Source organism: Triturus cristatus, chromosome 7 (assembly GCF_964204655.1).
Source record: "Triturus cristatus chromosome 7, aTriCri1.1, whole genome shotgun sequence".
In the NCBI taxonomy this organism is placed as follows: Eukaryota; Metazoa; Chordata; class Amphibia; order Caudata; family Salamandridae; genus Triturus; species Triturus cristatus.
This window is the reverse complement of record NC_140590.1, coordinates 615,590,539-615,612,515: the sequence shown is the minus strand read 5'-3', so window position 1 is coordinate 615,612,515 and position 21,977 is coordinate 615,590,539. Positions and strand designations below refer to the sequence as shown.

Below are 21,977 nucleotides of genomic sequence, written 5' to 3'. Positions count from 1 at the left end.
TATCTGGGAACTGGTTTTCCAAGACCAAAATGTCATAGAGCATAGTACAAACATTACAAAGTGGTACTGGAAAGGGAGAAGTAGTTATCAAATGAATCACAGAATACTGAAAAGGTGATCATATGTTTATGCTTGACACTAGCAAATTTTGCATTGCACTTCCAAGCTCCTGATTTTGCTTTTCTCGTTTAGTTGTGAACTTGATGTAGCAGCTAAGAAGTAAAACATGAGCCCTGCACTATGCTCCCTGGATTATATACCTGTCCCATGTATCAACTAGCAGATAAAGTGGAGTTTCTCCTGCAACCATTCCCCACCTGTCGATAACTCAATACATCTTCTATTCCCTGACTATACATACACACACTCAGTGAAGAAAGTATTACACATTTATGTTCTGTTTCAATGCTTTATATTCATAGGTAAAACTGATAAATTAGTCATTTCATGATATAATGTGACATCTGGGTAGAGAAACTTGTCAGTGGACGTGTACCCAATTTCATTCACATATTTTTATTTCAATTATGCGTTTTAGCACATTCATAATTAGATTTTACTTTTAGGAATGGGGGTTTCAGCACATTCCCTTCTCCTTTGTCTTGTCCTCAGCACATGTAGAGGACGGTCCTAATAAGAGTCACCTGGTGTTGTCTGCGACTCTGATCCTGTGTGTCGGGATTTCAGGTTGAAACAATGGTTTGACACTTCCTAGCTAGAAGCTTAGATGGCCAGTGAGCGCCAATATTTTAAAAGGAGACAGATAAAACCCTAATATGAGTACTACCATTGCAGAAGCATATGATAAAGTAAAGGAAGTAGGAAACAGTTGGCAACAGAAGCAGAGAAAATAGACATTTACACTTGCAGTATGACTGGGGTTTCATACTCTACAGCTTTTGATGACCATTATCATGCATGCTTTATGCCAGGAATGGGGTATATAATGCCACTCATCCCCACAACATGCAAAGGATGGTATGCGTAAAACTATGAGTGGATATCATCAAGCTAAAGAAGCCCATAGTTTGCCGAGAATTTGGAACATTATGCAAAAGAAAACATTATCCCAGGAAGAGAGTTCATAACGCTAAATGTGATCACAATATGCCAGGGATAGTCACAATTATGTCAGAAGTCTACCCTATCATGCCAAAGATCCCCACGATATGACAAGATTGTCACCATTATGCAGAGTGTGGGCACCAATATGCCATGGATACCTTCAATGTCAACACTAACTGCCTTTTTGGCAAGGACCACATTATGCTTCGATTGGCCACTATCATGCCAAGAACCATGCAATACTAGTCTACACTCTAAGATGACCAGTGGCACCAGGTCTATGGAAATGACAGTTGACGGCCATGCTTAAACTATCAAATGGGCTGAAATGGGTGCATATTCAGGACTGTATAGTATATGGGTCATAATATCGTCCAGGTTATATTTGGTCAATTGGATTATTACAGATTTGAGTAGAGCATGTGTCTAAAAGTGTAAGCAGAGAAACTCAGCAACATACACCTGGTTCTGTGCCACATAAATGAAAAGTTTTGATATTTAAGCTATGTGGAGAACGGCAGCTATCCACAACAGTTTTATGCCTCCGATAGGAAAGTGGAATCTTTTTTTCCAAAGAAGGGGTTTTTGAGTGAAGCTGGCTATTACAACACATGAGAGCAGTAAACCCAGCATGGATGCTATATGGAGAAGGAGAAGAGCCCAGTCTAGAATAGAGGAGATGAGGCATTCTTCTCAAATTTTTGGCATTTACCAAAACATGCATATCACTGTTCTGCCTTACCACTATGAAATTCACACTCAGAATCTTGACCACATGCTATGTTATTTTCTTCAAATTCACCACAGTGCCAATTTTCAACTCCCCAGCAACATGTCATTCTTCACGTAACACTTTATATTTTGTCGCAAAAGAAGGTAGCCAATCGCAACGATACTCTTCTTAATTGCAATTTTGCAACACTGAATACAAGCTTGCGACCGGTTTGCTCGCTTACACTCTTGTTAAACATCTAAACTGTGCCACCCGCAGCTTCCAAGCCAGCCAGAACCACGCTCAGATACTCAGACATCAGAGACTGCATGTTGATGCACTGCAGCGCTACAATGTGCACATGAATAGCCCATGTGCTCTTATAAGTGATACTAGTGAAAGACGTACTACTTGGTAACATAACACTCTTTTTCCCACAGCAAAAGTTAGGAAAAGCTTCCAATTAGCCTGACATTGAACTCCAATGCCATAAAAGTCTATCCTTCTGCTCGCCCTATATTTTCCCGGAAACATTTTTTTACAACTGGCACAAGCCAAATAACTCTTGCTGTGTAAACAAATGGACTATGGTTTGGTTAAGTCCCTTACAACCACTTAGGCCATTTTGGGCAAGACCATTAACGCACTACATGTCTAAAATGGTCACCATCTTTTAAATAAGGCCACAGGTTTTTGGGGATGAGTACATTTGGTTACCATCATGTACATCTATCTGTCTGTAATGTTATTGGCAGGGCCGGACTGGGAACCAAAACCGGTCTTGGCAAAACGCTCGGCCGACCCCCTCCCTCCCCCGGGGGATTGGGGGTGCCGCCGAGCTCTTTGCCAGGGCCGGTTTTCGGCCGATTTTGTTACAGGTCCGACTTTGCAGCCAAGCTGCAAAAACGGCCCTCAAGGGCCCAAAACCAGCCCCCACCCGTGCGGCCCACCGGGGGATTGCCCGCTGCCCGCTACGGCCAGTCCGGCCCTGGTTATTGGTCTCTAAAAGTAACACAGGAGAGAGAGAGAGAGAGAGAGAGAGAGAGAGAGAGAGAGAGAGAGAGAGAGAGAGAGAGAGAGAGAGAGAGAATTTTTGGATTTGCCAATGCTTGTTTAAGTTGCTTGTCCTGGGAGGAAAATGGACGTTAATTAATACCAGCAAAGATGGCCAGTGTCAAAGACAACCAATCGGCGTCCTTGCACACTAATCTGGGGGACAGCCCACTTTCTAACTTGACATTACTGTGGAGGATGATGACATGCCATCCAAAACAACGTTACCCTACATGACATGTAGGAATCGATGGAGAGAGCACTTCTCTTTTCTTTAAATTATTTCATACAAGAGAATACTCAGCATAGTTACTTAGAGTCATATTCTATTTTCTGCCAATAACCGTAATGTAATTTGCAATATTATAAATGTCAGCCTGTGTTTGTATAGCTGTTTAATTTATATGCATTTTCTATGATCTCATTCACAGTCCATTAACCTATAAACAAAACAAGCTGAGGATGTCTCCTAAAATTAACATTCTATTGAAAATTGCTGTTCCCTTTAAATAATGAAACGTTCACGGCCTACATTTCAATGTTCTCTGCCATCAAAAGCCATTTCTCTTTGGTGTTAATGATCTATGCGTTTGATCATATTTAAATCAGATTTAGTTTCACTGATCGACTGCTGCGGTCAATTCCATTTGAATATCAGAGTCGGAGCTAACCAGCGACAGTCAGAAGTACTGTGTGGCAAGTAACAAAAGACAACTTATTTGAGCACTGGAGCTGTGAGGTTTAAGTCTTGGACAACAGTCTGTAATTACTCAAGACAGACCAGTCCGAATATAAGGGTGGGTATTTAAAGAGATTTAGATCAGAAGTACTGTCTGTGAGGGTCAAGAACTGCCCAGAAAGTCAAATAATATTAGCAGAATAATGTTCTACATTCCACATAGAAGATGCTCTGTAAATGTGAAGGACTTTGAAACTTGAGTCTACAAGCTAAATTGGTATCCTTAGCTTGCTTTGTGGGAGCAGCACAAGTACAGCAAACAGAATCTCGTCTGGTCAATTTGTGGCCTCCATTGAACCACTCGTATGCTCAGACAAAAAGTGAACATGCATTAAGAGCGAAAAAGAGACGTATTTAAAGCTTGGTGGATGGGATACTCTGTCAAAAAGTAACAGATATCCTGCCTGCCATATGACAAGTACCATAGACTTTAACCTACCTGTACCATGGCAGCGAGACAACACCAAAGCTTGAGATAGCACATCTTATCCACCATCCTCCAAATCAAGCCTAAAGTTATATGCTAGAGTCTAGCATATTACGACATAGTTTAGGAATAAAACAAAATTTTCAAAAGGTCCAGTCTTGATTAAAAATACAGTTTTGATTTTTATATTTTTTTGTTTGTGAATGACATATTTCATAATTTGAGTAGTTGTTTGATTTTCATTTGTTTCTGTATTTGTATGTATTGTTTTGAGGTTCAAGTCATAACAATTGCTTATTCAAGGAACAAAATGGTTTCTTACCCTCAAGAGTAGTTGTGCAGCTTGAAGAATTGTCTGGATTCACATGCTGTGCATTATTCCACCATCTGGTGGTTGGGTCCGGAATCCTCCTCTATAGTAGTAGTCCTTTTTCTCTAGGTTTTTTTTTGGGGCATCGAAGGTCCCACCATTTGGTGTCTGACCCAGCCTGTTTTGACATCATACACCCTCCCTGGAAGATTCCACGTGTCGTCGCCATCTTCAGATTATCATTATTTTAAATTTCTCTTTCCTCTTCTGGGGAGGTGGAGGATGGGTTGCATGGAACAGGGTGGATGCAGAGACCTTGACTCGGGCACTTAATGCTTCTCTAACTCCCATTGCCAGTAATGTGGAGGAGGCTGCCTCGTCATACACAAATTGGCTTACGCAGGCCTGTGCAGACTTGGCACCACCCAAACAAGCCGTCTTTAAAAGAAGGGTGCCCTCCGCCCCCTGGTACTCGGGGGAATTAAAACAGCAAAAATGTACATGTAAGAAACTGGAACGAAAGTGGAGGATGGGATACACAGATAAGGAAAAATTGTTATATTTGGCTAGTATGGCCACTAATAAACGCATGATACGTGATGCAAAACAGAAGCATTACGCCGCTCAGATATCTGTGGCTAAAAATTCCACAAAAGAGCTTTTTTTCACCATCACAAATTTATCCTCTGTTAAATCCGCCTCCGTGCCATCTAGTACAGAACTCTGTGAAAAAATCGCATCATTTTTTCTAACTAAAGTCAACAATATTTTTGCCACTCAGTGACTCTATTAGGACTGAGCGGGAGTTCGAACCGGAGGCCAAAGATCTGACCTTGCCGTCAGTACTCCTGGAGGAATTTAGGCCACTTACTCTGCAGGATACCTTGGATCTACTGGCTAAAGCCAATTCTGGATCCCCATTGGACCCCAGTCCATTGAAAATCATTAAATTGGCTCCCGTGTCTGTAGCCACATACCTCACTACTATTTTTAAGGGAATGTTTAAAGCAGGGAGATTCCCGAAAACTTGGAAGGAGGCTTCCATTCTCCCGCTTTTGTAAAAAACTAACCTGGATCCTTCTGATCCAAACAATTTCCGGCCAATCTCTCGTCTCCCTCTTCCAGCTAAATTAGTGGAAAAGGCAATGAACCAACAACTCACTGCCTTTGTGAGGAATACCATAATGCTGGATTCCTCCCAGCACGGATTTCGGGAGGGACATAGTACCGAATCCGCTCTGATCACGGCCACAGAACAGATCAGGTAGGCGGTGGATCAGGGAGGCAGAGCGGCCTTGATCCTTTTGGATCAATCGGCCGCGTTCGATACGGTCCATCGCGGTCTGTTGATGGACCGGCTAAGAAAAGGTGGAAATCAACAAAAAGCGTGGGAATTGTTAAACTCCTTTCTTTCCGATCGGAGCCAAACAGTAGCCTTAGGAAATTTTTCTTCCGAACCTTTTTCTCTTCCGTGTGGGGTCCCGCAGGGGTCCTCTTTGAGTCCCACCCTGTTCAACATTTATGTGTCCTCCCTTGCTCCCATTATTAGACGCCACTGTTTCAGTGTCACTTCTTACGCAGATGACATGCAAATCGTGGTGTCTCTACTTCCTGGTCGGAAAAAGGGATTCAACCATAATTTTCAGTCCTGTATGTCGGAAGTGGCCCACTGGATGGCCAATAACTACCTTAGGCTGAACTCAAACAAGACCGAGGTCATGCTGTTTGGGAATAACCCTAATTTCTGGACCCCATCTTGGTGGACTCAGGAATTGGGGTCTCTCCCCATCCCGGTCAATAAGGTAAAAAATCTCGGGATGGTGGTAGATGACAAACTGTCCATGGCACTACAGGTTAAGGAGGTAGCCTCTAAAACAGGCTATATTTTAAGAATTTTGAAAAAGATTTTGTTTCTGGTCCCTCTAGAATGTCGAAAAATTGTGGTAATGGCCCTCGTAACGTCCAGATTGGACTATTGTAATAGTCTGTACCTTAATATTCAGGAAACCATGCTGCACAGATTGCAGCTATTGCAGAATGCGGCTGCCAGACTTCTAACGGGCATCCCAAAATTTTCACCCATATCAATGGCCATCCGAGACCTTCACTGGCTTCCTATCAAAAGTAGAATCCACTTCAAGTCTCTATGCCTGGTCTTTAAGGCCTTAAATGGCGATGGCTCAGACTACCTGATAAAACAATTTTAAAGGTATGTCCCTGCCCGGCGTCTCCGTTCATCGGATGCCAGCTTGATCATGATTCCGCTATAAAGAAGGCTCGCTGGGGTGGACGCAGCTTCTCCTACGGCGCAGCCAATTTATGGAACGGACTGCCACTCCTTTTGAGACGTATGGATAACCTACTGCAGTTTAGAAAATCACTGAAGACGTGGTTGTTCAGCAAATAATTCTGACTCTTGGGACTAGGGAGTAGTGGACAGCGCCAGGACACCTACTTGGTAATTGCGCGCTTTACAAGTCTCTATAACATAACATAACATGTGAACCCAAAAAATTCTTCAAGCTGCAAAGCTACTCTTACATGTAACAAGCTAGTTTTTTTTGCAGTATGAATATTTTCTGGATTCACATGCTGTGTATTGATTTTGTAGCAGTTTTTATCCATGTGGTGGCTGGGTTGAAGGTGAGTTTAAGCTTGTAAATAAATGTTTCAATACTCTTTGTAGAGAAGTGGTGGTACATGCACACCTGAAGAGTTAAACGAGGAAGATTCAAACGAGGTAGATTAATTGTATGCATGCGTCTAGGGTAACGCTGATTGGTCCACCAGTGTGATAGGAAAGCTGAAGAAAGCGTCACTCCAGGGGAAATGTCCCCTGATTGCACAGCCAAAATTCCCAGAGGGAAGTTCGCCCAATGTTGATCAACAGTAGAAGCGAATATGTGTTTCAAATTATATGTAGATTTTATTTGTCACAGCGATTATTCAATATTCAAATTTTGAAGTGTTGCAGAATCACAGAAATAAATGAGACATGTTGACCCAGATCCAATGCATTTCGAGAAATTAGGTCACCAAAGTGGATGAACAGGTAATCCGCGTCCTGTTCGTCAAACATGGAGAGTTCCAGACTGAAACACTGTTGATCAACATTGGACTAACTTCCCTTTGGTAATTGTGGCTGTGCAATCAGGGGACGTTTCCCCTGGGGTGAAATACTATTTGTCCTACTTGAGCTTCCTTGCTCATTTGCATGTCTATGCAGTAGTGCTTTGTAGAAGTGTGCACTGATGACCTAGTCACTGCACCGCAAATGTCTTGTAAAGGTATATTTACATAAAAGGCTATTGTTGCTCCTTTTCAGCGATTAGAGCGTGCCCTTGGCTTTTTTTGTAATTACCCACCTGCTGCGACATGACCTGACACATCTGGACTGTGTGTGATATTTATCTTGCAATTATATTTTTGGTTATTGGTTTCCATTTGTTATTGTCTGTCAATAACTCCAAGAGTTGTTTTTTCTTTCCGAATTGCTCTGGTTTTCTCCATATAGTACATTATTGATCTTCTGGCATCTAACCTGTGTAGCGCTCTTTCCGCTGGAGTTTTTAGTCTTGGAAGAAATTTGGTATATGAATAGGTTGGTGTAAGTGAAAAAAGGATATAAACTTGGGTAGGAAGTGAGGGTCTGTCCTCATGACTATCCTGTCCATGTTTTTTTTTCATGTGAGGCTATTGGATTGTCGGCGCCTGTAATTCACTTACTCTGTGTAGAGATGTCATTGCAATAAGGAAAGCTGTTTTAAATGTGACCATTTTAAGGATGTCTTGTGAAGTGATTCAAAGGGTTTAGTTGTGTTAACACCAAGTTTAAGTTCAATGTTGGAGCTGGCACCATTCTTGGAGGTGCTATTCTTTTTGCTACTTGAGGAATCTTTTAATTATTGGTGTTGTGAAGAAACTCCTTCCTATCTGACTTCTTGTATATGCCACTATTGCTGCCAAATGTACTTTCAATAAAGCATAAATCAGTTTGCTGTCTACTAGGTGTGTACGATATCGTAGGACTTTTGTGTCCTTTGTATTGTCTTGTAATAAGTTACATTTTTGGCACTACCTTGGGTATCTTTCCCACTTGGCTGTATAGCATTTTCTTGTTGTTGGGCTTCTTGCTGCTCTGAGAACTGCTATTGTGTTCTCTGGAGACCTAGGTGTCCAAACTCTATGTACTCAGGAGCCAAGCTGCTAGACTTAGTTATCCGGGCTCTGGATGAAAAACTCCCCGCCTTTGTATGGAGAGTAGATCTTTTCGAACTGGTAGCATCTGTATGTTGGTTTGTGCAATTTCTATTAGGTCGGAAAACCAAATTTACCTCTCCCACTGTGGGGTGATGAGTATCAGTGGTATTGGTGACTGCCTGCATGTGCTGATTACCTTGTGCAATAGTGGGATTGGGGGAAAAGTGTAAGTACATTTCCCTGACCAGTCTATCGACAGAGCATTGCCCTGGGAGTAGAGGTGAGGGTGCTTGGAAGCAAATAGTTGGCATTTTGCATTCTCTGGTGTTGCAAACAGATCTATTTCTGGCATTCCTCAATCTGAGAATATCTGTTTGAGTACTGTTTTGATTGTGAGGAGGATGCTTGTCTGCTCAGTCTGACTGTTTTCCCACTGTTCTTCCCTGAAAGGAGTATTGTTGTTATGTTTATCTGTCTCTGGATGGCTCCCCTCCAGATCTCTTGAGCTAGTTTCGACAGTGCAAAGGATTTTGCCCCACCTTGTTTGTTGAGATAGAACATTGCTGTTGTACTGTCTGTATCATTTGGCAATGACTTTACCCATAGATGTTTCTGAAATGATTTTAAGGCTAGGAACACTCTTGAGTTCCAGTACACTGATATGTTGAACTGCTTCCTGTTCTATCCAAATACCTCTGATTTTGAGTCTCCCCACATTAGCTCCCCAACCCATATGTGAGGCATCTGGGGTAATGGCTACTGTGCAGTTGGTTGAGAGAATGTTCTTCCTGTTGTTATATTTGTTCTGTTCCACCACGCTAGATCTTCCTGTATTTTGACCGTGACAACCACTAGATCTTCCCAACTCCCTATGACTTGTGACCACTGACTTTTATCCTATGCTTGTATTGGTCTCATAAGTAGCCTTGCATATGGTATGAGAGCTATGCAGGAGGTCATCTTCCCCATAGTCCTCACTGTCAGAGACAGACTCTTCTGGTATTGCTGAGTTTCTTGCAATAAAGACATTATATTTTTCTCGCAAGGGTACGCTTTTGTTTGTATAGAGTTGATTCTTGCTCCCAGTAACGGCTTTTCCTGTTCAAATGTAAGTGATGATTTCTCTATGGTTAGTGAAAATCCCAAATTGTGTAGTTTTGATATCACTGTGTTTAAATGCTCTTTGCACTTGTGTTGGGCATTTGTTTTCACCAGCCAGTCATCTACATAAGAATATACATGTATTCCTTGCCGTCTTAGATGTGCTGCCACTTCTGCCAGGTACTTTGTAAGTACTCTGGGTGCTGACTATATTCCGAAGGCTAGCTCTTTGAATTGATAAACCTTTGTGGGTTGTTGTGGGGTTGATTGGTTGTGCCATTGTTGCACTGGTGTTTGCAATTGGCTTGTGCCCTGAAAACCGTGATGTGAAGTTGTGCTGTGGAAACATGTTTTCTTAGGGTCATCCCCACTGTCATCTGCTTACTTGCTGTAGCTGCAGCATCTAGCACTGATTTTAGGCAAGTGTTGGCAATATTCTTCCCTTCCTCTGCAAGGGATGCTGCTCTCCTCTGGTACTGCTCGGGTAGATGTTTCATGAGTTCAGCCATATCCTCCCAGTGCTGATAAGCATACCTGTGGAGCAGGGCATTAGAGATGGCAGTGTGCCATTGAGTAGCAGCACCTCTTTCAAATTTATTTCTCCCCATGTGCATCTCCTTGCTCTCTTTGTCCGGAGGTGGTCCGGATGTTGTAGGAACATTTGCTCTCTTTCTTGCTATTGCTGCAATGATAGTCTGCTGGGACCGCCCCTCTAATTTATGAAAATTCTTTAGAGGAATACTTGTATTTCATTTTGGCCCTAGGTGCCACTGCATGTTGCAGGTTCCTTAAAGGACTCTCTTCCTTGGTAAAGTATACTTGGGAGAATGGGAAGGTATTGACGTTTACTTTGTGATGCTAGTAAAGTCTCCAATAAAAAAGCAAGACTATTCTTTCTCTTCCTTCAGCTGAACGTTGTACTCTTGATCAACTAATTATGCATAGCGATGTCGTCTGGTGGTGATGGTCTTGATAGATAATTGTCTACCCCCTCCTACTGCGTCTCGAGGTATTCATGCCCTTCTATGCCCTGGAACATGCTCTCTGACTCCAGGTCTTCCTTGAAGAAAAAGTCTTGTTCCTCTTCCTCCAGAGGTTCTGTTGATGTTGGGAGCTCTAGTTCTTCCACGTCCTTGGCCTTTTCCGTGACTTCTATCGCAGCTTTATGCAGAATTGTGAACACTTTGAGAGAGGCATCCATCTCTTTCTTCTTTTTAAGAATCGTGACCATTTCGGCTTTGAGATGATTGTTCTTGCTTTCGAATTGAGCCCAACGATCTTCGGCTTCAAGCAGGGGTGTCGACTTCCTTTTTGATGTTGAGCTTTATGTTGTAGAGGTCTCGTCAGTGGTTTCTTCGCTCTCTCTTAACTTTGCCTATCCTTTGATGCTGTAGCCTTCACCTAAGTTCTGCCACCTGTGGTGTGCTTCACATGAGATCGGAGGGGCCCGAGGCAGCCTTTGATGTTTTAAGTCTGATGAACGAGACTCACCCCGTGTGCTTTTTCCGTGTCACCTGCAAGTGTTTCTCCTTCCATTTGTGAAGCTCCTTCTCGATGTCGATGACCCTCATTTCGAAGTCTCAGCCCTCGTCTTTGGCCAACATGCCGATATTATCCTTTCCTCTCTCGACAACCCCAGGTCTTTCAGTGACTCAGTCTTTTTTAGACCTTGCACGGTGTGGTGCGCCTGCTTCTGTTTCTCTCTCAGCTTTAAAGTATTTGGTTTAAAGACTTCACAGACGTCACAGTCATCACTTCGATTATCGGGAGACAGAGGTTGCACACCCCGCGGTTATCTTTCTGCGATAATTTGTAGTGGTACCTCGGGCAGAAACTAAACTTTGAATGTTCCCCCTGTCTGGACATTCTCCGGTCTTCCTTTGGTGAGCGAACTCTTGATGACTCTAATCCAATGACTTCTCTGGTGTCTCGTGTTCGTAATTTGACAAATTCTCAATTAAATCTTCCTTCTTTTCAATGCTTGGAAAGCCTATAGGAATGCTTCCAGAACCAATGGCGGAAAAAAAGAATCTGAAGACAGTGACCACGCGTGAAAGCTTCCAGGGAGGCCATATGATGTGAAGACCGGCTGGATCAGACACCAAATGGTGGGACTGTCGACGCTGAACAAAAACAAAAGCGAAAGGAACCAAACAGAGAAAAAGAACTATGGGCCCAACCACTAGATGGCGGAATAAGGCACAGCACGAGAATCCAGAAAAGATTTACGCTGCAAACCCTGGCTTACAGAAGCAATTGATTGGGGTCCACAGTAGTCTAAAGGATAACAATCACTGATTTACATGATATGTTAACAATTGGGATGCTGGTATAAGGTCTCAATCAAAGGAAGGTTGAACTTTTTAGCTTGTTTGCCTACGTGTTCCTTTATAATGTTTTACTTAGACCACTATTAAGGACTAAGTTACATGGCCCTCTGTGACTAGTGAGAGAGCCACCATGCTCATTCACTATTTTTTACTCAGCCGCCTCTGACCCTAACTCTGACTTCTGATAACCCTCACTATTTCTGTAACATAAGGTGACTTATCATGCGTTTTCATTTGGACATGGCAGCCCATTTAATAGTGTGTTACTTCACCATGCATGTACTAATTGAAGTAAGAATATGTAATAATCTGCCATAAATGTATAGGAAGAAGATAATCTGTCAGCTATAAAAAGAAAAAACAATTTAGCATTACCACAATCAAACAGAAAGCTAGGCTGACTATTTCTGACTGACTGTGAGATAATTTTAATAGAGGGTCTAAATAGAGCAGGGATGTGAGGAAATAAACAGTGCTGCGTGGAACCTGGAAGTGATTAGGCGAGATCCATGGGAAATGGGAACAAGATGTGCCCTGCCACAAGAAATACAGGGACCGGGGAAATGCAAGTTAGGAGTAACCATTTGGACTGTGAATTGGTGAGGGGGTAACAAACGTCATATAGAAGAAGCCAAGGCAAAACTCATGAGGACTGAGTGCCAGGGATCTACTATGAGGAGGAGGTAGAGCTGAGAATTGAGGTTAATCTTTGATATTTTCCCTCCTTCTTTTGGAAGACAAAACTACATTTTAAGGGGTTAAAAGAGGACATTCAGTTTTGATTCTAAACATGGTTTAATTTGATGGTGCCTTTTTTAAATAATGTGGACTTCCCCATCTCCAGCAACAATAAAAAAAACTCACACATACTGCTTGAGCCAATGTCTAATTTGCGGCAAAATTTGTATCATGGGATACACAATGGGTTTTGGAACTTCAAATACACCTTTCTTAATATCTAACTGATATTAAGATTATGGCTGATTTTCTTGAACCCCACTGAAAAATCTTCAAGGTGTTTCCAGTTTTTATGTATTCCTAGAGCTCTCCTATGAATGGGATTTTAGCAACATCATATTTCTGCAGTCTTAATATCTGTTCATAGGCTAAGGTCAAGCAGCATCCGTCTTTCATTTTCCATATTCAGATATTCTAGGCAGAGTGATAATCACTTAAGAGGTGTACTTTGGATATACCATTAATAAGTCTTTTCCCAGATAGATTTATTTCCAGGAAAAGGTGCGACAAGCATGATAAGGCTTAGCAGGGCAGGTAAAATTGGCAAATTACTGCAATAAAGGACTGTCCAGTCATGAGACCTCAATACAAATGCCAGTATCACAGAAAGAGTCAACACGTTTCTTTAACCCCTTCCATGCTGCGCAGATTCCGCCGCTGTGCTGACGGAATCTTGCGCGGGCGTGGTCATGACGGAACGGTTCCGTCATGAGCACAGCTCAACCGTGGCTCATGACGGAACCGTTCCGTCATGAGCACCGAAGGGGTTAAACCCACTCCAATGTTGGCACTTTGATAGATCATGATGCATGAAACTGGATCTGGAAACTATCTTAATGAATGAATTGGCCTTGATTAATACAAGCACACATTTGAAGGAAGCACAGACTTTGGTTTAATGTGATTTCTGTTTTCCTCACATAGTTGTTGCCTGGAACGAACAAAGCTTTGTCTTCTTGGATAAAAAGAGCAATAATAAAAGTGAAGGAGATACTAGGAATTTGAAAATCAACGAAAAACAATCAAAAGTAGAATAACGAACAGTGGCAAGAGCAGGCCTTGCTTCTTTACAATGATTCTCATTTACAACAGAAGCTTATGGCATCTTTATAGATGAATTTGGAACTTATAACTGGATCTTTCTAATGACTACCAGGATTTGTACTCTTGTGGACCTAAGTACCGCCACACTGATCATACTAGGGCGCGACAAATCCACTCGCCCCCTCGCATTTGCGAGGGAGAATTTATGAGGACGAGCTATTTTTAGGTCCTACTCGCCCTTTCTGGCGAGTAGGAAGAGAAACTAACCTTTGTCCTCTGTCTGTGAAAACGAAGCAAAAGTGACAAGATAACAAGATTTAAAGGCATTTTTATTGCTCACAAAGGGAATGAGCAATAAAGATGCCTTAAAATCTTGTTATCTTGTCACTTTTGCTCCGTTTTCGGAGACAGAGGTCAAGTGGGTTGAAGTTAGGTCGAGGGGGTTTTCCAAGACACTAGACCTGCAGGACTAGTACCATTTTTCGGATTTATCGAGCCCTACCATTAACTTATTTGTTACTTCATCTTCTGTCTAAATTTTGCTTTATATGACTTAATTGTATTTGTTAATAAAACACTTTCCCTATTTCCCATGACCCTCTTCCCGATTAAACGATAAGTCACTGTTGTTATGCATCTTTCTGCTCTCCTAATTAAATATAATTTAAGAAAACAGAGAGCACAGTTGCAAGTCTTTTTCCCATCTCCCAGATAGGTATCCAGTCAAAACCCGACTGAGTCACTAAAGAAGGAAACTGGAAAGATTGCTCTGTGGGCCAATTTACTAGTTACACACCAACATTTGAGGAATAAACTTGAATTACAGGAGGATTCTATTATCAGTGAATTGGTGATTACTAGATGATTACCGTCTAGAAAGAAACACAGCTAAAATGAATCACTTACTTGTCCCCAGGAAGGAAGAGTCCTCCAAGAATACTTTCTTTCTCTTCGCTTCGACATATATCTGAAGCTTCTGAACTCTGTACACTCCCAATGGCGCTGTCCATGTCCGACTCATGTTGGACTTCCCGTTGAGCAAGAGTCATTGTATCATCATCAGGGAATAGATCGCACTCGATGTATGGGTTCTCTCTATCAAAACAGGTCACATCTGCGATTTCACCACCCTACAAACAAAAAGACAATGTTAATAGTTCAGTTCCTTATTTTTGACTATTTACAAACACAACTCGTTGGCTCATGCTTAAGTTCTGGGGTGAAATAAATAACCTCTCAATGCCAATTGTGCACATTACTATAAAACCGATTTTATTCTCCTCAACTGAAAGTGTTTAACACAATAATATTTTTGTATATAAAACATCTGAGGCCAAATTGTGAAGCAGACAAAGATATATTCCAATTTGCATAGTTTGGAACACGTTACGTTTATTGTCCAGTTTTGCCTAATTTTCGGACACCTTGAGAGAACTGTGTCGCAGTTTTGCATTGAAACAAATCTTGTTTATTGCATCAGGACTCTTTTTTAAATGTTGTAATCTTACTCTGGTTAGCCATTATAACTTTAGCTTTAAAATGTGCACAGTTTTGGAAATTAAAAAAGAAGGGCTCTCTTTTAATACTATAACAGCCCCCCTTAGCCATCTCTTCTTAAGGATTCTTCAGGTGTTTGCTATGTTACCCTAATTTGCATTTAAAAGGAGAACGCCAACAAATTGCTTGGCTCCCTCAAGGCCTATTTTCCATTTCTGCACCTGGAACTGGTTACTTTTTGTTCTCTGATGCACAAGGGAACAGAAACGGAGTTTAGAAAATATTCTGGTCAGTGCACTGGTGGAGCCATGTTGCAAATCACAGCTTCCTGCTAAATCGGTCAATTCACTGCCTCAAACTGCAACAGATGCAATGCTACGGTCCAATGTATCATCCCTATGGCAAATCCGAGTGAAGTATTCAAAACACTCAAAAAATGCTTTGATGATCGAGGGGAGGACAAGGTTGGACTGTATATGGGGTAGTTCTGGTCATCATGGAAACAAGCGCCACTTCAAGCCTTGTTTTTCATGCTATGTTTACATCAGGGTGCACATGATATGCACTCACTGTACTCCCAGAGAAGGAGTAGTTAAGGGTAAGATAGCAGCATATATATATATATATATCAGCAAATACATAATCAAATTACAAGTTTAATAGAAAAACACAAGTGGAGGAAAAGAGGTGAAAGAACAACTTGCAAAACAAAAACAGCAAACACATATTAAATCCATGTATTAGTTTAGGCTAGTCTAAGGCAGGTCAAGTATTAGAACACTGTACTGTTACTACATCTACAGTAACAGCAATCATGAACAACACCAAGACACAACCAATCAATGCACTGGAGCTGCAGTTAGGCACATGTCCAGCGCACTGGAGCTACAGTTTGCAGAGTTAGAGTGCGAGCTCCTCACTGTCTTTGACCTTTTACACCATGAACATATCAGAATACAATGAACATGTAACAGCATCACATGGGTTACAGGGCAAATGCTGAGGAAATGAAGTAACATTAACGAGATGACATTTGCAGATTTTTGTTAGAATCTTACTACCAAGTGAAAAGACAAATGTTGAGATTTTTTTGTGTACAATAATCGCGGCAGATGTTTAGAATGTACACAGTAGGCAGCCTCACTAATCACACCCACAGTTGCTAGGCAGAGATTCATTGACCACACGCAGATGTTTGGAGGAAGGTTGAAAATCATTCCTTTTAGATTACTCTCCAATGAAAACCACATATCAATTGATCACTCACAGATGCACTAATCATAGGTAGGTGGAATCAGGGAATAGGTTAAAAGCCCTTCCTGCTCTCCTTCGGATCCCGTTAATTAATGCTACCGAACCCATCCCCCTGACTGGTTTAGCAAACTCATTCAAGTGCAGTGAAAAATTGCAAAAACTCAGAGTTCCACCTTCGAAAGAGTTCTCTCCACTCTGAAACACCCTGTGACTGCCAACTGTGCCAAGATATCAAGACATTAGTCACTGCTGAGCTACATTAGAAAAAATCCCATAATACAGTGTAACTCTACCTCACAGGCTAGTATAATTTCGGTTACAATACTAGACATGGCCCCCAAGAACATCTGTCTACATCAGAGACATCAAGAATAGTTCTTACTGGCACACTAACAAAACAGTACCTGCGGTGAAAGCACTAGAATCAGCGTCACTATTTATATTATATGCTCATTGAGGATATTGCACTTAATCTTCTAGCTAGCCACTTTGCCGAATGTGGTGGTCCCTGCCTCTGCCGCCCTGCAGCGGCCGCATGGAAGAGCAGCGGGGGTGGGGGCATCAGGGTACAGTAGCAATGTGCCACAATTGTGTGATAAATAAGAAAGGCAAGCCTGTAACCAGCTGTGAGCCAAATCGCCCAATTTGCTGCTAAATGTTGAGACTAAAATATTGGCCAATATATTGGCCACCAGGCTCCTTACGGTCATAGTTCTCCTAATACACAGGGATCAGACAGGCTTCATGCCTGTTGGGCCACCAGACTCAATCTACTTAGACTTCACAACTGGATGGCGGAGGTGCACCCCAGGCAGGACCCACATGTGTTTCTCTCCCTGGATGCCGAGAAGGCCTTTGATGCCATACACTGGCCCTTCCTGTACTAAATGTTGGAGAACCTTGGCTTAGGCCCTTAATATATAGCATGGATAGCATTGCTATGCCAGGCTCCTACAGCGGCAGTGAGGGTCAATGACCTCCTGTCCTCAGAGTTTTCAATCTGGAGTAGGACTAGACATGGTTGCCCCCTGTCCCCTTTCTTGTTCACTCTCACCATAGAGCCTTTGGCATGTGTGGTCTGTGGCGACTCTGGGATCCAGGGGTTCTGTGTCTCTGAGCCTACCACAGAAGAAGTAAAGATTTCGCTCTACACAGATGATATCCTTCTATACATAACCGAACCAGCTACAATGATCCCGATTGTCCTTTGGGTCTTTGAGGTGTATGGCACTCATTCCGGGTACAACATAAACTGGGATAAATTGGTGCTGTGCCACACATGTGGTTCCCTTGACAAGTCTACCCTGCCGGGGAGTCTACAGATGGATACAGAATGGTTTCAATACCTCGGCGAGAGGAGTGCCTTGATAGAAACCTGGGGACGGTGGTGGCAAACTTTCATGGAGCTGCAGCGCGCTGGCGTGCGCTACCTTTGACAATACCAGGCAGAGTGGCCATATTGAAAATATTCCTGTATTTTCTCCAGAACATGTACTATAGAATCCCGGATGAGCTTTACTCAAGAATCTATGGAGAGAACTGAAATTTGATACAGAACAACAGGCACCCTTGGATAGAACTCAAGACGCTGCAACATAACCCGTACAATGGTGGTATAGCTCTCCCTGATAGCCGAGCATATTATTGGGCCGCTCATTTGGTTGTTATAAATAAATGGGTGTTTGCAAACCAGAACTATCCCACGTATAGATTAGAGAGGACTCCGTTTTTGTCAAGGTACTATTTCCACTACCTCTATGGGAAGGAATGGATTACACAGTCGCTATCGGCGGCACTGGAGGCCTGGGCCAAAGCCACCAGATGCACTGGATGGGCGAATAAAGTGAGCAGAGCAACACCGATTAGGGTGGGAGCAATGTTCAAAGAGCTGGAGAAGCTCAAGGGCTGTGAAGCCTGGGATATGATAGGAATTTCGAAATTGGTGACCTCCAAGAAGAAGGAGACCATATGCCCGTTCGTTCCCTTCAGAGGAACTACCAGCTGGATCTAAAATATGCACAGCTCCAACACACATGGTGAGCTGAGGGACTGGAGGTCTTAGAACTGCCTGAATATGCCCCCCTGGAGGGTAATATAATTATGGTGTCACTGAAGAAAAGGCGGTCTCCTTCACCTATAGAACGCTTAACAACATGCATGACACAATAACAAAGTTGAGGGAAAAGTGGGAGATAGAGATAGGTGAGATGGACGATACAGACTAGGAGGCAGCCCTGATGCACCCACAAGGGTTGGCTATTTAATCCAGAATGTGCCTTATACAACATAAAATTCTGCATCGGGTCTACCATGACCGAGATCGCTTGCACAAAATGGGGAGGGAAGAGTCTCCAGACTGTCTGTGATGCCATGGAGCTAGAGGCACGTTCATACATACACTCTGGGGTTGCCCAGTCATACAGTCCTACTGGGTGAGAATACTGCAGGAACTCCGCAATGTTATGGGGGCTGTCTTCCAAGCAAAGCCTACGTATGTCCTCCTTGGTGTACAAATGGATGTAGACGTCCCGCGGGCCAAGCTCATTTATTAGCAATTTGGGACTGGTGGTGGCAAAGAGGGATGTGGCCAGGTGCTGTGGTGCCCGGAGATCCTGACCCTACAGGAGTGGATGCGGGGATGGAGGTGTACCTGGTGGCGGCGAAGTTCACTTATAAGAGCAGAAGGCGCCCATGCAAAGTTTTTAAGGTGGTGGGGAGCTGGGTAAAATACTACGCCCTGGACTTGGTAGATGGAGAGATTGCAACTTTACAGAGTCAGGCCTGATGTTTATGCCGAGGTGTCATTTTGTATCTATACACTGCTTTATGGGGAAGCAGAGCTGCGCACTGCAGATACATGACATGTATGTATTTGCTGATGTTATGCTGCTGATCGCCCCCTGTGGTTGTATCATTGTTGTGGGTGCGAGTTTGCACTCCTTTTTGTTGTCTGCATTTACAAAAAATAATAAAAATACATATTTTCTAAAATCCTACTACAGTATTACAGACTTTTGACACGTGTTGTATGAGCAGTAAGGGGCTCAATGGCTTTCAAAGGAATCAACTTCCTATTGGTTAACGTTGCACCACGTGTCAACACACAGCCTGGCAGTTACATAAAGAGCTGAATGGCTTGGCAAACAGCAAAACTATGCAAATATGAAATTGACGGGAATCAACTGTGGCACCTACACCAGAGATTGGCTGGAGGAACTAACAATGGAGGTAACACATGAGTGAGTTAATTACAAATTGAATGACCAGATGCATGAATAAACATGGGGTCACAACACAGATTGTGAACATGGAAGTGTATCAAATTGAATAGGTAACTTAGAGGACTAAACAGTAGGAGACATCACACGGAACGGACCCTTCGATTCCCTTGACAGTGCACAAGATTGAACATTAAATGTCCAAGTACTCTGAACAATAATCTAGGAAACAACCGGTCACTAATTGATATGACAAAGATTTTACCAAAAGGAGAATGAAAAAGCTAAGAATACACACCATTACATAAGGACGCAAATAATTTATCTCTGAAGTGAGAATTTAGGACACATTAAAACAAAAAAAACAGGTTGATTTTCAGTAGATACCAAGCCATATACCTTACACATCTAGACTAGGGGTGGGCGGAATTTGCGAAATTCACTTTCGCAAACTATTGCGAAAATGTTAAAAATCTCCGCCAACACGCGGAAATATCACGAAGATGCAGAAGTTTTTTTCCCACCCGTTCGCGGTATTTTCTGCGTGGTCGCGGCTCGCCAACTTATCCATGCGGTTGCTCACGGGCGTGGCCATCTTGTTTTCACTTGTCTCGCGGTGCATGATCGCGAGAAGAGAGATGTGATTGTGCGACGAATTACGTTACTGCGGGCGCGAACTGTCGCGAGACAGCGCAAATGGCTACCAACAATCCAACATCTCGTGGAGAACGCGACCGGGTCGCGAAAACTTGTCGGCGAACGCGAGGATTCGGGTAAGGCGATCGCGCGCACGCGAGAATGTAGTTTTTTTACAGCGCGAGCCATCAAAAAATTTACGGTAAGTTGCGGAACGCGAAAATGTCAAATTATCGCAATTTCCGCGAGCGGAACAGAATTTTAGCCCAGGCCTAATCTAGACCTCTATGACCACTGACAACTGAGCCTGTTTGATCTCATCTTGCTTCATGTCATCTCAGCTTGTTTTCTATCAAATTTAAAACATGTGTACGGTTCTGCTTTTACTTTTTTATTGAGCAAAAATGTGATCAACATACTCAAACCCAAGATCTGAAGACACAGAGCCTCACCATTTATGGTCTTGAGTTTGGGGATGAGTTACATTGAATATTATTGATAAACATGCAGATTTTTTTTTAGAAAATCCTAAATTCAGTGGAGAACCCAGCTGTTCAATTTCCTCTGCCACGATATCCTATTAAGGAGCAAATGCAGTTGTTGGTTGTCTTCTGGATTTAGTACTTGCCTACAATTATTTGTAGGTCCACCAACCATCATCCCTCCTCAGTCCTGTGACTATCCCCACCTCCCCCCCTACTAATTCTGCTCTGTGGAGTTAACCCCCTTTGTGGTTGTTAGAATTGTTTTTTCTGCCTCCCACCATTTTGTGTTTCTTATCGATACCCGTAACCAGGATCCTCCATCTTGACGACGTCGACCACTGGACTGCTCCCTGTGTCGCTGGACTGTCTGTTTCCTATTTTTGACCACCCCTTTAGGTCCCCTCCACCCCTCTCAACTTGTTCAGTCACCGCCACACTGGATGTGGTGAATGCTGGTCCCCTGACGGTTTGTCTGACTTTCTCTTCTGACTTTGGGTTTCTCTGAAATACTTTCCCCCTCGCAGGTCTGCCTGATCCGATTGTCTTTCCAATCCCTTTTTACTTCTCCCACTCTACGCCCCTTCAGACGTTTTGTCTTTGTTGTGTTTTACTTTAGAACTCATGTTACTGTGTAACACTATCTTTTCCTATTGGTATTTTAGGCTCCAGAAACTAATTTAATTTTGTAACTCGTGATGTAAAGTGCTCTGATATCTCCGGGTCTAGCCAGCGCTATATAAAACTTCAAATAAATAAATAAAGGTGTTCCATTGCCACCAAACTGCACACCAGGCCAAACATTTCTTAGAACTTATATTTAAACATGAGCAGAGGTCACATGCTTCACAGGTAAACATGCTACCTAAGGATCTTGGAATGCACACTTCCTACTTCTCTGAAGCGTACAGTAGGATAAAAAGAAGTATCTGTTTTATGTACGCCCAATGAATAGAAGTAACAACAAAGACAACTTGCAAAGCAAACAAAAGCACTTAGTGTGCTTTTCCTGTTCCTAATTTGAGTGTTTGGCCAAGGAAGGTGTGTGAGTTTGAAAAGTTCCTTGAAGCTACTTCCTCATTCCGGACGGATCGCGCGGGACACTGTGCGGCTTGTTCACCTTTCCAACAAAAGCACTAAAGGTCTCAAATGAAAGCACCTGCACCGCAGT

The 21,977-nt window shown here is 42.7% G+C and overlaps 1 protein-coding gene across 1 annotated transcript in view; it reads right to left on the bottom strand.

Moving 5' to 3' along the window:
* Positions 1 to 21,977, bottom strand: part of RAB11FIP4 (RAB11 family interacting protein 4) — a 1,159,525-nt gene that overhangs the window by 80,760 nt on the left and 1,056,788 nt on the right. The window contains exon 4 of the mRNA XM_085617187.1: positions 14,626 to 14,849. Within this exon, the coding sequence (XP_085473313.1) occupies positions 14,626 to 14,849 (224 nt within the window). The remainder of the gene's footprint in view (positions 1 to 14,625; positions 14,850 to 21,977) is intronic.